The sequence below is a fragment of the Columba livia genome, chromosome 17 (assembly GCF_036013475.1).
Source record: "Columba livia isolate bColLiv1 breed racing homer chromosome 17, bColLiv1.pat.W.v2, whole genome shotgun sequence".
Taxonomy (NCBI): domain Eukaryota; kingdom Metazoa; phylum Chordata; class Aves; order Columbiformes; family Columbidae; genus Columba; species Columba livia.
Window position 1 is genome coordinate 10,002,189 of NC_088618.1, and position 18,938 is coordinate 10,021,126.

General features: G+C 45.7%; 2 protein-coding genes across 17 annotated transcripts in view; one reads left to right on the forward strand and one right to left on the reverse strand.

The window, feature by feature from the left end:
- The window catches only part of C17H12orf43 (chromosome 17 C12orf43 homolog), a 28,943-nt gene that overhangs the window by 4,310 nt on the left and 5,695 nt on the right, over positions 1 to 18,938 (forward strand). For 13 of the 16 annotated variants that reach the window (XR_010466730.1, XR_010466735.1, XR_010466737.1 and 10 more), the window contains exons 7-8: positions 12,415 to 12,606; positions 18,216 to 18,341. The gene's annotated coding sequence lies outside the window, so the exon portion shown is untranslated. Of the gene's footprint in view, positions 1 to 5,653; positions 5,806 to 12,414; positions 12,607 to 18,215; positions 18,342 to 18,938 lie in introns of all 16 variants that reach the window. The other 3 variants (XR_010466732.1, XR_010466745.1, XR_010466736.1) reach the window with 2 other exon arrangements.
- HNF1A (HNF1 homeobox A) lies at positions 957 to 17,006 on the reverse strand. Its single transcript, XM_005503912.4, has 10 exons — positions 16,230 to 17,006; positions 9,133 to 9,332; positions 8,034 to 8,220; positions 7,488 to 7,726; positions 6,550 to 6,707; positions 4,576 to 4,777; positions 3,231 to 3,422; positions 2,838 to 2,959; positions 2,407 to 2,548; positions 957 to 1,818 (listed from the first exon to the last, which is right to left on the reverse strand). Exons 1-10 carry the CDS (start codon positions 16,553 to 16,555, stop codon positions 1,691 to 1,693), a joined length of 1,896 nt encoding a protein of 631 aa, XP_005503969.1. The 5' UTR covers positions 16,556 to 17,006; the 3' UTR covers positions 957 to 1,690.

Sequence of the window (18,938 nt, forward strand, 5' to 3'; positions counted from 1 at the left end):
GTTGTCAGTGTGGGTCTTAGTCCATTTATACTTCAGCTCCAGTATTTCAGGAAATGACCTGTTATTGGAGAAATAATCATCTTCTGGTTTTGAGATTGTTTGGTTTCAGTAGCTCTTAACTCATTTGCCCCATTCAGAAGACCAGAAAGCCTAAATAGAGGAACCTAAATAGTGAACTGTTGCTCTCTGAGTGTGGGAAAACCCAAGACATTTTCTTTCTTATCTAAGATTCTTGCTGGTTTTTAATCAAGAAAACACAGCCTTCCCATTTTCGGATGCCAACTAAGTAGAAAATTGGCTTGTAATCTAACTGAATGTGCCAGCAGAAGTTACTTGTCTTATGGCCAGTTCAAACTTCAGTGTACTGAAGCAAGGACCTGGGGTTTCAAAGGCATAGTTGTCTAAAAGTTACCTTTTGACTTGGTTTATGATGATTATGCTAACTGGAAGTTACAGGTATTTGCAAATGATGCATATCGGAGATTAGGAAAGAATTCTAGGATAATATTGGTTACTGAAGTTAGTCTCTGATGGTTGATATAATCTAGAGAAAGATCATATCAATACAAACTGTAATGGACATCTGCAATTTTGAAATTTCTAGATGTGATAACTGAAGGCTTTGCTGTTGGGCTTTTTCTTTTTAAATTCTCCCTTATATCTCAACCTTTTAAGAGCCTTGAGAACTTTCTAGTCTCAAGGATTTTCATCCGTTTCACAGTTGAAATATTAGCGCTCTTTTGGTCACAGTGTGAAAACCATGTTAATTAGGGATTTTTTCCGTTTTTATTGAGAAAAACAGCAGGAACTGCTGCTCTTTATGGAGCATGGGGACATCCCAGGTGTTGTGCAGTGTCAGGGACATGTGGAGGATGCCATCGCCTGGCTCACACAGCAGGATACACGAGATGAGAACCCACATGGTTAATGCAGAGAACTGGAGTCTCCTTGCTGCTGTTAAACTTTTATTTCTGCATTTAAAACAAAGCAGAGCTATATTAAAAATAACCAAGCCATTTCCACTAATATAGCATGATTTTAGAGCAGGTCATTTTTAACAGAGGATGTTTGGTATTTTTGTAGTTAATTAAAGGATTTGTAGCTTGTAGTCAGTGATCCCATACTGATGGTTTTGTGCCAAGCCATTCCTGAATCTGTTCCTTGGTGATTCTCATTGCAGTCAAGATCCAGGTTCTCTCAGTCTTGCCTCCAAGATACTATTATTTCTCAGAGTTCCCACTGGTGTGTCTTTACAGCCAAAGAGGTGTATTAAAGATGGTGTCTCTTCTTCAGCAGCTCAGCTTTGCTCCTTCGTGCGAGGCCTAGCCTGGTGTTGGCAGGTTTGTACAGGCCCAGCTTGCTGAAGGCTGAGCAGAATGAATGTCCCATCCACGCCCTGACTTTTTTGCTGTATTGCATTCAGATCCATCTTGATGGGATTCCAAAGGACATCTGGTCGTTTTAGCCTGGCTCGTGGGGTTTGGGTTTGCTTGTTTTATTGGGGGGCAGTGGATTTTAGCAGTGCCAGCATCATCTTTCCATGGCTCCTGGCTTGAGTCAGATACCTTCTCTCCCGGAGGCAGATGGGCGAGGGTTTGTACGGGGCTGGAGGGCGGCTGAGCGGCAGACACAGCTGGAGTCGCACCTGGTGGGTTGGTTGTGGCAGTCACCCTTGGGCTAGCTGTCGGGATTACTGGGTGGAGGATGCCATCTGCGTGGAGATGAAGGTCTCCATGGCGTTGTGAGTGGATGGCAGCAGCTGGCTGTGGCTGTTGGTGGAGTCAGAGCTTTGGTAGAGCACCAGGCTGCTAGAGGACACTGTCAAAGGCACAGGCAGAAGTTAAGTACGGATTCTCACCACAGTCCCCTTGTCATGTGCGCACACACTTGCATTCCCAGCGTGACTAAAACATCCTGGCAAAAGGGCATAACTTGCATTTCTTTCTAATTTTTGTGCCATTATATACCTAGCTCAAATACAAAGCTAGGCTTAAGGCATCAATGGCATCAGGGAGTTCAGCTCTGAGGATTCTAGTTGGCTGTTAATATCCTAGTCCTTAGAACTGGCAAGATCCAACTGGAGTCTCTTCATCAGGGAGTCTTGGGCTTTTCAGTCCTGAAAACTGCCTGTGGAATTGCGTATGTATAGACACTGATTTTTATCAACATTTTTAAGGTTATTTTCCTCTCTAGATGCTGAAGAAGGGTCCCATTTCCACAGTTTGGCCTTACACACACTATACTCTGAATCTTTTATTTGTACCAGCTTCTCAACCCCTCTCAAGACACCAGTAGACCCTTTCGGAGAATGGTGAGCCCCAGTTACCATTTTCTGTCTGGGTTTTACAGTACTGGCATGAGAAACTGCAATATGTGGTTCAAGATAATAGCGTGTGCTGCTCTTACCAGCAGGGCTTGAGGTGAGGCGAGGGCCCGGCTGGAGGTGCTGGATGGTTGTGTCTTGGTTCTGTAAATGTATCGTTGGTGCCTGTGACACTGGTGTATGCATCCCAGACTCTGTGTGAGTCTCTGAGTCAGACGTGAATGCCTAGAGAAAAGAAAGGTAACAGTACCAGGTTTATACATCCCCTGTAACAGGTGTGAGAGTGAGCAGGTGCTGTTTCCAAGGAGATTAAATCCTCCTTGATGATGCAGTGAAGAGGTTACTCTAATGCCTCTAGTATTGCAGCTGGTACCAGCAAGGTAAGGAGATAAGGATGATCATCCTGCTGGGATAGCGTAGACCACACACCCAAAAACTCTGTCAAGTGAGGAGCTGCCTGCAAACCAGTGTAGTTCTAAGGTGGGGAGCAAAGGCACGTGCTAAAGGCTGTTACCTGTTTAGTTGGTGTCAGGTTAGTCAGAGTGCTGAGATTGGCTGTGTCTGTTATCACCATGGTTTGTGGCAAGAGGCCTGTATGTGTATATTGGGCCACTTCAGACTTGGGGCCATAGAGAGCTGCACGTGAAAGAAAACAAGATCAGGTGGATGTTGGAGCTTTGCCTGAGACTAGTTTGGCTGAGTTCTCCTCATGGACATGGACCTGCTGTCTGTCTCTGAAACAGTGGAAGTGGACAGAGATGAATACAAGAGAAAAAAAATGTAATAATTAAAGCAACAATAATAGAAGAGGGAAATAGAGTGCTGCAACCCCAAGGACCCAGCAAATGCTCCAGAACAGAGCCTTTATTTTTGCAGTTTGCTTGAGCAAGTAAGTTCATGTTCTTACCGTGAGGGTTCTGTATTTGAGCCATGGTAGCCATGAAGGGGCTCTGGTTGATGTGGCTCTGGACCTGCTGCATGAGGGGCTGCTGGTAAGACGGGTGCAGTTGCTGGGAGAACTGGACGGGCTGCAGGGTGGTGAGGCTGCTCCCCATGCTGTTTATTACAGGGACGCTCTGGGGCTGGGTTGAGGCCAGGCCTGAAAAACAAGGACTGATGGCAGTAGTGTCACACACTATGGGAGTAGTGCGGCTGCTCTGCAGCAGGGGCATCCAAAGCAGTCGTCATGTTGCATTCGTCATCTGTGATTATGAATAGATTTCGTAGCAGTACAGGTCACTTTCCAGTTTAGTGATCATCTGATACAGGGTTCCGCTCAGGAGGCCTTGCTCAGAAGTAAACTCAGAGCATCATTTCATATTTTATTTTATTTTATTTTATTTATAAATTTTTTTTAAATGAAGTTGTTGACAACAAACAGAACTACACTGGATCTTTCCAGCCACATGGAATGGAGTTTAAGCTCATTTTACTTGTGCTGTCAAATTATGGAATTTGGACCAATAACAAAGAAGTAGGTGGTTTCACGCATTACTACCTATTTGCCACGACTGTCCGGACCCCGTTCTGTAAATCAACAAGTCTTTCTAGCACTGAGAGATAGGTTTTCTTTTTTTGTTTGCACAAAATTAGAATCCATATCATAATCTTGAGTGTAAATGGGGAAATGGAAATTAGTTCACAGCTGTCACCGTGGAACAAAATAAGACCTCTTCCTGGAAAGAAAGTATAAGAGGAGAGTATACATTTTCTTTTCCTTTATCTAACGAGATGCACTTTGGCAGTAGGCTGATCTTGGAATGAAAAGAAATCCCGTACAATTCCAGAAAAGCTGTCAAAGTGAAAAATATGAAAACCCAGTAATTACTGCTGTGGGTTCCAAAGGCATATGCTGCTCCTTGCGGGAAGTACAACAGCATGTTTTTTGTCTTTCAAGCACTGTGAACATGCTTCAGTTTTCGTAGTTTTGAAGAAGTATTACATTTATGTTTGGGAAGATACAGAGCAGCAAAACAAAACGTTGGCGTAGGAGTAGATTGCAAAAGTACATTGCTCTTAGGATGTGAGCTTGTGTATAACTTAATTTTAACAGGAATAAGGAGCATCTGTCCCTTAATTCCATTGATACTTGTACTGCTGAAGATCCTTGCTGTTTGTGACAATCTCCCCAGGTTCGTATCGCTGCCAACTTAGTACTTTTGTCTCTGAAAATGAGGCAGGTAATTCTATCAACTACAAGTAGCTCTTTATCCGAACCGCACTAAGCAGAGTCATTACGGAGCACTACTCACCGATCACCAGGGTGGAGGCTCCGGTGTTGGTGAACGCTGGCGCTAGGGACGAGGTCTCGCCCGCTCCGATGGCCATGACCCCTGGCAGGGATGCCATGATGAGGTTCTGAGTTTGCTGGCTCAGCGTGTGTGGGTTTTGCTCGAGGCTGTGCAGGGCGGTCAGGGTGCTGACAGGAGGGAGAGTTCCTCCGGGAGCCGAGACCTGTGGGACAGGGGACTGTGACAGTGCTCTCTGCAGAAGGTTGAGTGTGGTGAGTCCCAAAGCCGTGATAAATATCCTTCTCCTTCTTCCTGCCTGTTCTGAACACTTGCTAACTAGAAAGACTTTGCATTTGCTTGTTGGCACTTTCCCTGTGCTCCTCAGTTAACGAGCAAAGGTCAAAACTGTTGAAATACTAATAAAAAATCCTTGGTGGTTTAGTTCTTTCACCTTTAAGAAAACATAAGGATTTTTACAAACAAGAATGAGATTAGTCCCACTGCATTCTCTATAGGGAAAGTTTACCTTCTGTTTTACAGCTAAGGGTAGAAGACAATGCTTGGGGAAATTAAGAGGCTCAGGTAATTTTACATAGTAATTAGAGCTGCAGAGTTGAGCACAGAATCAGTGTTCCTCTTGTTCAACTTTTCCTGTGAGAAATGCCTGTAACTTTCCTTTCTCCCAGCAATATCTTTTATTGGCAGTGCGTTTTCAGACTGAGATTTTAAAGGCATTGCTGAAAAGTTTCCTTAGACCTTTTTTTTTTTTTGTACAGTACCTTCTTGAGGCTGCATTACCTGGCAGTTCCCGGCTGCTAAAGAGGAAACGTACCTGTTACATAGAACAGGACTGTTCTGTGCTCGAGTGTCTTGCTGATACAGTCTGTCCTTTAGTCACTGAGAAATTTTATAACTCAAGTGGTTTCTCAGCCTCTGAAATGAACCACGTGACCTGTGTCTGTGCTCTAATGGGGTTTTGAGTTTGCAAGGCCCTTTGGAGACCTGTAGTTGAAGTACCGTGGATTAGCAAAATAGCCTTCAAATAATTTGGCTGATGGCAAAAGTTCAATGTTTTGTATTATACTTTTTTTCTCCCCAGACAAAAAGCTGTGAGGAATCTTTAGTAAGAGTGAGCACCAACAGGTGGGACAAACCACCTTGATACCAGTTTTAGAAGACAGCTGTAGAAGATTTTCAGCACCTGCTGAAAGACACTTGTTTTCTTCAGGATGACACCAGAAAGCCAGCAAAGTGAGTGACTGACGAGATTTAAACCATACTCATTTTAGTGACCTTAACTTCGCCTCAGGCCAGTATGCACTAATGCAAACTCCTGCCAACTGTTTCCCTGTAAGCAAGGGAACATGGGCCAACTGAAAGTGATCAGTAGTGTAGTTCTAGCACATCATTGCTAATTTTGTGGGAAAATGTGTAGTCAAATCTCAAAAGGAAATTTGCTTTGAGAAGGCAGTTTGCTACAAGGTACATCCAGTACGTCTCAATGGTATGTGTTGCATATAGGCTGTTGAGCTTAATTCTTACAGGTAAAATAGATGTAAGTACAGATCTCTGTTCTGTTAATTCCATTGGTGTCTCATCAACTATCTTGAGATGTGTGGGGTTCAAATGAGAGTTGGAGATGACAAGAATCTCACTGGGGAAAGGAGGAGAGAACAGGGTTTCCTGGGAACAATGCAATCGTGTCATACCTTGAGCTCTGTTTTTTCAGAATAGACTTCTGACTGACGATAAAGAAATGGCTATACTTCTTGCTTTCATGCTCTAATATGTACCCTTACCAGCGGTCTACAGGGCACACGTATCTCAGGACTGCTTGTGTTGCACGGTCAGTGCAAAGTTGCCCTGCAATATCTCCGTAAGAAGGTGGTTTTAAGAGTATTCTAGGAAAAACTGCTTCTGAAGTGTCCATATTGTGACCACAGGCAGAGGACCTGACATCCTCCAGTTACCAGAGCTTAAGTAAACATCACTTACCAGCTTAGTGTCTGTGCTCAGGAGGTTCTGGCTGGGCTCCAGTCCAGGGGGAGAAACCTGGTGCAGGATGGTCTGGGTGGTCACCATGGAGCTGTTCCCATGGTGGTTGCTGCTGGAGGACTCTGCCTCGCTGGCTGGCTGCTGGTTGTACCTCACTCCTGCAGCACAACAGGAGGGAAACTGCTGTCAAAAGTGACAAACCGAGAAACTTTGGCAATGCTAGATTCAGTTTCCTTTGCAGGCCTTTAGATGCTCGAGGCAGAGACAAGGTGGGTAGTAGGGGAGCCAGGAGAACAGGCATTCTCGCCGCCCTGCCCCTCCTGTAACTCTGTGCAACTGCTTCCTCAAATACTGACTTGAAGGTGTGGCTGCGTGTGCTGCTGGGAACAAGCAGGATTCACTAGAAACCACCCCTCTGGATGTGGGTGTAGAGAGGAGAGAGTCTCACCAAGGTCATCCCTTTCCATGGTGAGTGCAGTTACCAGCTCTGGCTATGAAGCTGAGAAAGCTCTGCTCTTTTTGCATGGAGAACGACCTTTCCAGATGCCTTGAAACTTGGTCGGAGCCTGATAGTACCGGTATGTTTTGGAAAGAGGAGGCACACGCGTAAGTGGAAGGACACAGAAGTGACTTGTGATGGTACCGGTGGATGGCTCCCTGGAAGGGGATTCTACCTGCCAGCCCTGAGGGCATGTGGGTGTCAAAGAGTGAGCGAGGAATTTTGTTACTGAACTACATGTCACCCTTGCTTTTCTAGCCACTCTCCTCCCTCAGAGACATGGTCTGTTTGTCACTGGTGCTCTTCCCTTGTATCAAGTCTGTTTTTTCTGTGTGTAACTTCACCTTCTAAAAGGGTGGACTTGGGAGGTACTGTTAGCGACCGAGTTTGGGTAGGTTCACTTACATCTCTTTCAGATCTTCCCCTGGTTGTTTCTTACCGTGAACTTTGCTGGGTGAGAGAGCAGATGTTGGCTGGAGGGAGGAAGAGTTGTGAGGAGTTAGCGGGGGAGCAGAGCTGGGCTGCGGTCCGCTGAAGGTGTCCATGGCCAGCTTGTGCCGGAAAGCCTCCTCCTTCCTGCGATTGGCAAACCAGTTGTAGACTCTGACCTCTGTCACCAGGTTTGAGCCCAGGCCCTGGGCCTGAGATGGGGAAACACCTCTCTGAATACACTCTGCTCTGTTGGGGGAAAGCACAAGAAGAGCCTCGCTGAGCTGGACTTAGAGAGACGGAGTGAGTGCAGAGCCCCAAAGCAGCCGTGGTCTGGCACACTGTGGAAGGATCCTGCCAGGAACAGCAGGACATGGGCCATTACTGACCCTTTGTGAACAGCAAATGCTGCACTGTCATTTCATTCCAGTGTAGCTGGTGTCAGTGGTGATACCCACTGCTGTGCCGTTAGTCAGCCTCGCACAGGCTCTAGCAAGTGCCAAACACACTGACCTTGCTCTGCCCCTCTTCCTCAGAGCCAGACACCCATCCTTACCTGTTGCACTCTTCCACCAGTGCCTCTCTCTCTTCTTTGCTGGGGTTTTTCTGTCTCTCATAGGCTTGGAACAGGATCTGTTGGGAGGCAGGACCCCACTTAAAGCGGTTTCTTCTTCCCTTCTTGGTGGGCAGGTCATCTCCCATGGGCTCCTCTGTCAGAATGCCCTGGCCAGCGTGTGTGAATTCTGCAGGCACAAAGGGGAAAGGGAATTTGCTTTCTGGAAGCATTACCAACAGTTTTGTCTCTTGGTGCTTAGCAGGCCCAATGCAGCTCACCCTTACAGAATATCTTGTACAAGAGGGGGGGTTGAATCTAGATGAGGTGGAAATGAAGTTCTGTAATTTGCTAAAAGGGTAAAATGTTCCTAGAAGGACCATGTTTACCTGTCCTAACTCTTACACTGCATTTCTGCTCCCACCTTGGAGTAATGAAAGCAGAAGCAGCTGAGTTTAGAGCAAGCAAGCCTGCAGTCCTGCTCCCCAGAACCATCCCAAGGCCAAATGTCTCATTTTCCTTGCAATCCACCAATACAAAATTAAATAAGATGGATTCCAGGCAGGCCCATGGATGCTGAAGTGCACGCTGCAGGGATGTGTTCCCAGTGGGTGCCTGTAATGAAAGGGCTTGGAGGACATGAAGTGGTGGCTCCCAGGGGTTTTTTCACGAGGCAATGGCCCATAGTGGTTTTTCACAGTCAGTACAGCAGCCCACTGCTTTTTTGTAGCTAGAGAAGCTTTTGCTTTAGCTGAAATTGCAAAAGCCCAGTTCTCAGGTAGAAATTCTGTCTCTCATCTGTCCACTACACCGCTTTAGTCTGAGGATGAGTGTAGAACTGTAATTGCAAATGGAAAGCATTAGTTGCCTTCTCTTTAGCCAAATGGGGTTGGGGTGACTGCAGGCTACTTTGTGAGGGAGTATTTTTTTCATGTACAGTTTGGTTCACCTCACCACTGAATACTGACCTAGACTTCTCTAAGCTTTCTGCTGAAAGTGGCTTTTCCTTCCATTTTTCCTTGATAAAATGGGGAGTAAGGATTAGCAAGGGAGAGCAGAGGCCTTTATGAAACTGAGATAGAACAGTTGTTGCCATACTTACGCTGCGCCACCTCTCGCTGCTTGCGGACGTACCAGGTGTAGAGGGCTGCCCTCTTTTGGGTCTTCATGGGAGTGCCCTTGTTGAGGTGCTGCGAGAGGTGCGATTGGTTCAGACCAGTCGTGTCCACCACCTCACGCTGGGGGATGTTGTGCTGCTGGAGGTAGGATTTCACCATCTTTGCTACTCGCCAGGGATCCTCTCTGGAAGGAGGAAAACGCTTATCAGGAGAGAGAGAGAGAGATCTAACACCTGTGCTCAGCAGCCCTGGATTCCAAGGAAGTGCAGCAGAACCTCCCGAGGTCACTTGCCAGGCAGCCGTCACCCTTGCGTCTGGTGAGGCAGAGAAAGCTGTTCCTCAGCCTGGTTCCTTGCTCATTTTGACCCTGCATTCAGGGTAAAAACTGCATGGTATTACAGATGAAGTACAAAAGATGTAGCACGAGCTTCCTTTAAACTGTTCTCTGCAGATACTTTGATCTCCTCTTAGAAGGGGACTCTGGTTATCAAGAGAATTTCCCAGTACATGGCCATAGTCTTTGCTGTTAGTGCTTATTTGGATACAAGGTTTTGGCCTGTTTTGCTTAGGCAGTTGTCATCTGTAAGTGACAAACTGCTGACTGGTGACGTGAGCAAGGAATGGACCTTTCTGCTGGAAAGTAATGTGAATGTCAAGCATTTTTGCTGCTAGTGAGAAATGGTGTGAGGAGGGAAGTGATGATGCATTTCAGTATTCAGGTGGATGTTTTATGGCTACAGATCTCTTTTTCAGAGTTGACATTTCCCTTTCCCTACATAGTTTTTCTTCTCTATCCCCTTTTCTTTAAGGCATAGCTGCTTGGAGGAGATGTGCTTTATTTTTCCAAGACAGATCGGTTATGACGTTAGGCTGGACCTAGCTCATGCCCAGGCTGGGTTGCCTTGCAGTGATTCAAGAAATGAAAACAGCCTTTAATCATACAGTCACATGACAGCCGTGTATGCATATGTACACACCGAGCCACACAGGATTATGTTCTTGCACATCTGCTACATGTTATTCAAACACACCGATTGACATCTAGATCCGCTCAAGTTTCTAAACGCAATAAAGAACAACAGGCAAACCATTAATTCCTCCTATATCCACCCTCCTTTGGGATAAGAGCTGAGGGAATAGACCTGTTTGAGACCTATTCACAAAACTTGAGAATCTGGTTCAGGATTTCCTAATGAATGTGAATATCTGATTTTTAGGATCTCTGATTAGAATATCTTCAGAGGTTCCTAGAGAAAACATGACTCTGACTTCTTTGTGTGAATTGATTTCAGCAGAGCTGAAAATCACAGTAGAAATAGAAAGCCGTGAAACCAAGCAGTCTAGATCTAAACAGGGCAGGAGCCTCTCTACAGAAAAACCTTTGGTTCGGTTTTAACAGAGAGCATCCTTCTATGTTCTCTGTGTGAAATGTCTGGTGGAAATGGTTTGCAGGCTGTGGAAATACACTGGTGTCACATCCAACACCAGCATCAAAGGAGCATCTGGCCGGGGGGGGAAGGTACCTGGGGTTGTGGAAAAACTGTCACAGGAGCCCACAGGTCTGAGCAACAGGCAACCACCATACTGTTCATTGCTTTGTTGACTCAGGAGGTTGCCAGCGGCTGCAAAGTGATAAGCAGGACAAAGTCCACACCTGTTCTCTCAGTACAAACACCCTTATCTCTGTTCCCCTGCAGCCCCTCTCCCAGTGGCTGGGCAGTCCAAGGAGCAAGCTCTGCTGCAGTTAAAGTGTGACAGAAGCACTGTCAGTTACAGCTTCTGAAGAACTTGCTTTCTGAAAACAGGAACATTTGTTTCTCTTTTGCGATGGGATGCTTGCTATAGAGGCTTCTATTTTCTAGCTTCTTCCCTTAACCATCTTTGTCTTTCAGAAGTCTCAAATTGGGCTAAACTTAAACCAGCTTTTCTTTCCTCACTGTTTTTTTTCTTCTGCTGTCCAAACCAAGGACCAGTCTCCTGCCTTTGTACTTATGACAGTCTAGCCAGCACCTGCACCCTGAATTCATTATACAAGTCCCTGTGCTAAGGAGAAAAGGCTCTGACTTGGAACCTCTGGTCTCTTAGATTTGCGTTCTGGCTCAGATGGGAAGAGGAAGGACTGTGTTACCACTGGTGGAAACCTCTGTTATGTGTTGATTTCCTTCCTGTCCCACGTCATGTCTCCACTGTTGAGATCCTCCTTTCTTTGTGGTAGGAATAAAACAGGAATATCTGTGAATCTCTTCTCGCAGTGGTTAAAGCCCTGCCGTTTTGTCTTCTTTGAGACAAAGCCAGGAGCTGTGTGAAGCAAAACAGTGCAGGGGAATCTTAGTGCAGTGTGATTTCATAGGGCGGTTGTATGAAATCCTCGTTGCTCTGCACATTGTCAAAGCACAGGCTGCAATATCAATGCAGCAATTCCTTTAGGCCCAAGGCTGTATCACAGACCAGTGATGGCAGCTGGTCAGATGAACCATTGCCCAAACACACAGTTCCACCTCAGAGCCTTCACCATTGACTAAGACATAGTAAGTTGAAACCTTTGCTCTTTCACTGCCAGTGAGGCTGTCATAGACTGTCATTCAGTAGGATTTTACCCTAAAGTTAGATCTCCTGTTTGTAGTTGCACTAAAATCTCAGTTGCTTCAGTGAGTCAGAACTGCGGAAATGCATCTGCCTTGCTCAAGCTCCCTTCTCCATCTCCAAGGCTGTTTTGTGGATTTTAGTTCCATTTCTCCCCAGGTACAAGCGATTTCCCCATTCATTTCTTGGTCGACAAGGTCTAATCTCTATCTCCAAATTCTTCTCACACAGTTTTTACTTCCTTGTTCCTAACTCTTGCTCTCCTGCTGTCAGCTGCTCTCTGCCATCTGAACACAGCCCCTTTCCCTGGCTCGTCCCAACCACAGGGGCCTGGGTCCTCTCTCCATGCCAGCTCCCCATTTTCTTACTTCTGAGGTCCCTTTTTAAGGGCGTTTTCACCTCCCTTTTGTTACCTGAACAATAAGTAACCCAGGTAGTTAGTTATAAACTCAAAGGGAACAAGAGGCTGGTTGATAATTTATAGCAACATCTCAAATTTAAATGGAAAGTAAATATCAAGTTGTTAGCATTAAAGAAAACCCATTTCAGAGAGCTGGAGATGTAACATTCGAGGGACCTTCTCTCTCCTTCACTCTTCCTCACTTTTCTTTCATTTTCCTTTGTTCCTTTCTTCCCCCTCATTTTCCTCATTCTCTCTGTCTCTCCTTCTTTCCTGTTCTCAGATTCTCAGGCAGGAGAAGCCTTCGTTTCCCTGAGATGGCTTCTGAACTGCTGCTTTGGACCAGACCTCGCTTAAACTGAGGTTCAAAGCTGTGAAGGGCTCAGGACCATCCTCTGGCCCTTTCCTCTGGAGCCTGCTCGACAACCCTCCCTGCTGTCAGTGCCTGGAGCCGGGCTGGGCAGAGCCAGGGAAGGTAAGACCATCCCCGCAGGGTCCCTTTCTGTTGAACTTGGCCTGGTTTGCCTCATCTTGGTTTATATGTGGAAATGAAAGGGGTGTGGCAGCTTCATCTCCAGATTCCCCAGCTAGAACCCTTCTGAGACACCGTTTACACACGGAAAAGACTGAACCTTTATCATTATGTCTTTGCTTTCTTCTTTTCCTTGTGGAAAACGTGCTTTTATCCCTACCTCCAGGGGGAATCTGCTTATCTCAATTTCTCTCTTTCCTAATGGAATTTCACCCCTTGCCCTACAGGTGAGTTGTTGCTTTGCCTCTCTCCATTTGCTGTACCTGCACCAGCGTGATCTGTCCCTTCCCCCAGGGGAGCCTCTCTCTTGCTTTCTGTTCTGGGGAATATCTGGGAATTATTCCACGCAGCTCCATCTCCCTAGCGCGTTATTTATTCTTTATCGTAGATGCAATTCACTTGCTATGTGGAGTGATCTGGGGACAATGTTGTTATTCCAATTGTAAACCTATGGAAGATCAGTGAGACAGATTGAGGGACAAAATTAAACCATGTTCATTCCTCACTAGAGGAACCTTTGAACTGTCTTTATCAGGTGTTCTTTTTCTCTATAGGGACAAAATCTAACCAATGCCCACAGGTACACTCAGTTGTGTGAGTGTATCTCATCTGCATCCTGTTTCACTCAGCTTTGACTAGTGCTTTCCAAACTGTCGTTTCAACTTTAGTGGTCCTGCAAGGACATACTTGGTCTCTTGGTGCTGTCATTTGTTTCCTCTCCAGCTGCTGGAAAGCTCAGCAACTGACACTTTTCTGATTGTACTTTATAAGCAATGGCTGCAGTTACCACAAAGGCTTTTCTTGTATCTCTAATAGCTGCCCGCAATTCAATCTCTCTGTTAAAATGTGGTCTACAGTCTTAGATCGGGAGTTGTTAATAATGCCCAAAGAGGCTTCTGCCTAAAGGCAGAAGTGCCTCCATCTGGTTTCTGGATTTGAAAACCTTGTATAGGTGCTGAAATAGCTTTGCAGGCATTGAAGTTTAACTGGGAGTACCTGGGCATGGAGATTCTTCCTTGCTTTCCTTTTATCTGTTGCTGGGAGTAATTTCTATTATAGACTATTCTACCCTGTCTTACATTACTTATAATACGGTTTTAAGGACTTTACCTTTAGGCATCTATTAATGGAAGGGTTTGTTCTTAAAAACAAAAAGTTTGTTAGTAGGTAACAACTACTTAGATATTATCAAACCTCGATACTGGTTCAGATGCTTCAATAGATCCTCAGACGTACAGTTGCTTTTTAAAAATCTTTTACCAGAATTATGAAACACGTCAATAGAGACTTTCTAATATTTTCGTTTTACCTTGACCAATTCTGATCTTTTTTATTCCTCTGTACGTATACTTGTCATTTCTTGCTGAAACTGAGGCTTCAGGCCCCCCTGCACTGTCCTACACAGCAGAACTGAATTGCTCTATCCTGTGGTATGGGGGACTGATGAAAGAAAACTGTTTCAGAATAAAGCTTTGCAATGAAGACCCAGTACAAGGCTTAGCAGATCCTGGTTCTTGCCCAGTCCTGTCTGCACTATCTTAGGGTTTTAGGTAGGCTGCAGAATCTCTGCACCCGAGTTCCCATTTGTAAAACGGGACTGCTGCTCAGTGTCTAGAGAGACGAGACTGTCCATGGGAAGGCGTTAGTCTGCAGGAGCGGGAAGGTGGTTGTGCTGAGGTTGGTATGAAGCGCAGCAAGGCTGGCAGCAAGTTCCTAGGAAGGCAGGGAGGGGCAGAAACCAGAATTCGTGCTGAAGTGGGGGTGGCAGGAAGGAATTTCCTCCATCCGTGTGTCTGTCCTGAGATCACAGCGGATGGCACCTCAAGTGCTGCTTCGCCCATTCATCACAGAAAATGGGACAGAGCCAGGTGCTCTTCTTCAGCTTCCATGGCTGCCTTTCTGGAAAGACTCCTGATAAACCATCAGAAGTTAATGATCAAAAAGCTTATCAGGGTCTTTTCATCTATAAATTTATAAGACAAAAGAGAAATAATAAAGCCATTAGATAATTAGTAACTAGCCAGGGCCCGCCCGGTGCCACTGGGCTCAGACTACCCCAAGACCTGTACGCAGACTCAGGAAGATGAGAAGGAGACAAGGATAAGGGGAAGGAAAAGCAGAAGGGGAAGAGAGAATTAGCCAAGAAGACAACAAAATGGGAGGAATAGCAGCAGAGGCAAAAGTGAGGAGGGAAGGGAAATAGGTAAAAAGAATGGGAAAGAGGTAAAGGGAACAGAGAGGACTAAAAGATGTGACAGAGCTGGAAGTGGGAAATTGATGGATGATGTGGTCATCAATTCTGAGCCAGAAAGAAGACTGAGTTATTGGGAATGTTTTCCCCACTCAGGTAAGAGCTGATCCAGTGGATTTTCCTCTATTGGGCACTGCAGAGTCATCAGCTTTGTTGTGCCAGCGAGCTTTCTTCTCCCAAGTATTTACACTCAGTGCTAACTCTTGTCAGGCTGTTTTTCTAGCTGTGGCCTTTTGTGGTGGGATTTGATGTTTGCTTTTTGTTGTTACATGCTATGATAATTTTCTTTGCACATGAAGGGGAGTGGCCAGAAAGCCTGAGAAATTCTCCAGATGGATATTAGTTTTAGTGAAGATTTTAAGTGCAGGATGTTGCTGCATCTTTTTGTCTTTTGTCAGCTTGTCGTTTCAAAATATCCCTAAAGCCGATGGGCAAGAATCTGATTCTGGTGTGATAAATAGGTTGGATGGGCCTGATCCTTTCTTGGACAAACCTCTTAGGCTGCCCACAGGAATTGTATCACAGCAAGAATCCCAAATGGGAATCCTGGTGAATGTTTCTTTATCATGAGGCTTATTGGTTCACAGAACTTTTCCTGTTTTTGGATCTCAAAAATGCTTTAATGCAAATTTCTGTGACAGTAGAACCTGTAACTGTTGCTGTGTATGTGCTTTGTAGTTGTGACAGGCAGTGGATGGTAGAATAGAGTGTTCTGCCTGGGTTTTAACCTCTACTTGCGTTTGGTGTGAGCTCTTTCTACAAGAAAAATCCCCGCTGAAGCTGGGAGGATTTTGCACACACAAGAATGACAACAACAAGTTCTCTTGGTTTGTCATTTACCAACAATCTATAACAAAACCCAGTAAAATTAACAATATCTCTCTCCTTAAATATAGCAGGGAAACATTTTCAACTTCTCTTTACTGTACATTGTCAGGCAAATACAGCATCAGGTTTTTTTTTTCCTTCCCTGATGACTGAAATTGTGAATTCTATTAAAAATTTAAATCTGACATTCAGTCAGAGAGATGCAAGTTATACGGGCCTTGGATTGTTCTGATGATATAAGCACTTCAAATGTGTAATCAGGCTCCATGGCTCCCTTCATGCATTTTAAGTGAGATTAAAAGAAAGTCTGAGCATTTATGAAGAATTTGGGGAGTGCTTTGGGGCTGCGAGTCCTGACATGGATGGAGAGTGTGTGTGCAGCCGGATCAACTGGGAATACCAGGGACACTGAGTGGAAGGGGAGAGAAGAGATTTAGAGGGAAGAGCGCAAGAAAGCAGCAAAGAGGAGCAGCAAATCTGTCCTTACTGTAATAGTCTTTCCACCACAGCCTTCTGGTGAGCAGCCTCCTCAGGGCTCAAGTTTTCCAGCTCCTTCATTATTGGAGGGGTAAATTCCTCCCCGTCATCAGAGGTTTCATCTTCCGATAGCCTGGACTCCCCGATTCCGTTGGGGATGTCGGGACAGGGTTCCCCTTTCTCCGTCTGGAGCGCATTGATAGCACGCTGACTTTCGCTCTGGAGCACGTAGGGTTCCGCTTCGCTCAGCGCCTTAATCAGGGTCTCCTTGGTCAGTCCCGACTCCAGCAGCGCTCCCAGCAGCTCCACTTGAAGATGACTCAGCTTCGAGACCATGGTCTTCAGGCTGGTGTCTCTTGGGTTGGAATTTCGGGTTATCCTGCTTCCAGCTTCCCTACACCATGTTCCCGAGGTAACGCGCCCGACTGTCAGGAGAGTGGGCACAGCGCAGCCTCCCGCCTTTCCGTCCCCCCCTCCTCAAAGACAAAACCAAAAACAAAATACAAAATTGAGCCACTTCAGACCCCCCACAGCTGTCCTGAGCCAGTGCTGATAAAGGGACCCTTGGCTATCTGTTTACATTGGAGCAATGTAAATTCTCCAAGGTTCATATTTATCTGTGTGCTTAGCAAGTTACTGAACTTTGGACTTCAGCACCGCAGCAGCAGTTCACAAAGTGCAGAGGGAGAGAAAGCAGGGGGAGGGAAAAAGGGAGGGAAGCAGAAGAGAGGAGAGTAAAATGAAGGGATAGAAGGTCTGTAGCATGGCAAAGAAAAGTACGCTATGGAAAGAAAACTAGGAAAATGAGGATGGCGAAATACAGGTTATTTCTGGCCCCGTTAGTTTTGGAGAAGGAAGGAGGTGGAGGATGCGGAAGAGGAGCACTTGGCTGTGCGTGGTTCAGGAGGCAGTGCTGCTGCTGGGAGACCGCAGAGCCTGCTCAGCTCTGGCAGGGTGAGGTTCGGCCAATCTCAGCCCCAGCCAAAGGCTTTGGGCTGCGAGAAAGACACAGTGGCAGCTTCAGCAGCTTTTGTGCAGCCCCCCAGCACAGAAGTGTGACCGCTGTGTTTATGTGAACATTGCTGAGACTCACAGGATGTCCTGGAGCTGCAGCTGAGTCCTGTGACAGAGCATCGAGTGTTAAAGGACTTTTTCACTTCTGGCTTTGTCTTGCTGGGTATCTTGATTGGCACATCCTTGGGTGTGCATTATAATTTGCTATGTTTTTTGCATAACTGATGAGCAGGAACAGTGTACCTGTATAATTTGGGGGATTATAGGGCTTGCCCAACTTGGTTTGTGATTGAAGCACATGATAAAGCCTGTCCCTGGGTGTTGGTTCATGCTGGAAGTGCCTGTCCTATCATCAGCTGCCCTGCTGCTTCTGAGAAGTGCCCTGGGCAGGCTTGTGGTTACCTGTTATCATCTGCTACCAGCCCTGCTCTGAGGTTCTGCTCCCACCTGTTGGGTGATGCCTCAAACACACTCGCTAGCTCAGCTGGAGTCACTTAGTGCAGTTCTCAGGGAGTCCTTATGACTAAATTGCCTTTTCTGGTCTGAAGATATATGATTGAATCTGTTTGAGTGGCTAAATTAGGGAATAACTTCCTGTGCGCATGTGGACTGGATGCTCGAGTGTCTCATGCAAACGACTCCTTGTGTGATCAACTGGAGAAGGATTTAAAACTATTGTCTCAACGGAGGTTTCCTAGTAGTAGCTGCTCATGTCTCTTTATATGCTCCCGTCAAGCCTAAGCTAAGAGGAGCCTGGTAGGACTATCCCCAAGCTGAGTCACGTCCCAGGACAATCTGCAGAGGGACTTTGGCCCCTGGTTTCCCTTTGTGGGCACGGTCAGCCGCGCTCTGCAGGCCCATGGACAGCCTGCCAGGTCAGCAGCTGGGGCCAGAGCTTTTGCGGCTCGGACCCCTCCTCCCCGCAGGCACCCGAGCGGCTCCTCCACCTCGCACTGTTGTTAACTCTCAGCTTTTGTTTCAGGTGGCATCTGCACCCGGAGCACCACGTGCCCTCGCTGCTGTGAGCTGAGAAATCTCGGATACAGAAGACTCTCTTTGCGTGCCTAAAAGGAAGTGATAATCTGAAGTCCATGTAAAAACATTTAATGTAAGAATTTCTTGTGTGACTATTAACATAAACAGACATACTTAGTTTCTAAAGGGTTTTTTTGGTCATGCTCTTAAGAAAGAGTATTTAAAGAATGTGAGCTTTTTTTAGCATTATCCTATCAATGTTTTGATACAATTCCCATGCATTTTCTTTTTTATGACAATTTTCACAATTCCCCCGTTGACATACAATAATTGTTAAGTATAATTACCATATCCAACCATGACATATAGTTTCTGCATGATACATCCCTGTAATTAAAGGATTTTGCAAACAGAGGCAACAGATTGTGGGCCTCCTGCTATATTTGACAGAGAAGCTTCTGTCATACTGTGTTACTTATTTCTGTCTTTCTGTGGTTGTTTGGTGATTTATCTAAACAAGATAGACAATATTACCATTGTTTTTGGCTAAAAGATTGTCCAATTGATTCTCTGTAAGTGTGTGTGTGTGTATATATATGTATGTACACACCTGTAGTACACTTGAGGGGAGATGAGGACACAGACTATTAAGTTTAGACAAAAACCAGCAATATTTGTCAAGAGAAACTGTGAAGAGAAGAAAACTTAGCAACAAATTATCTGTTTATAT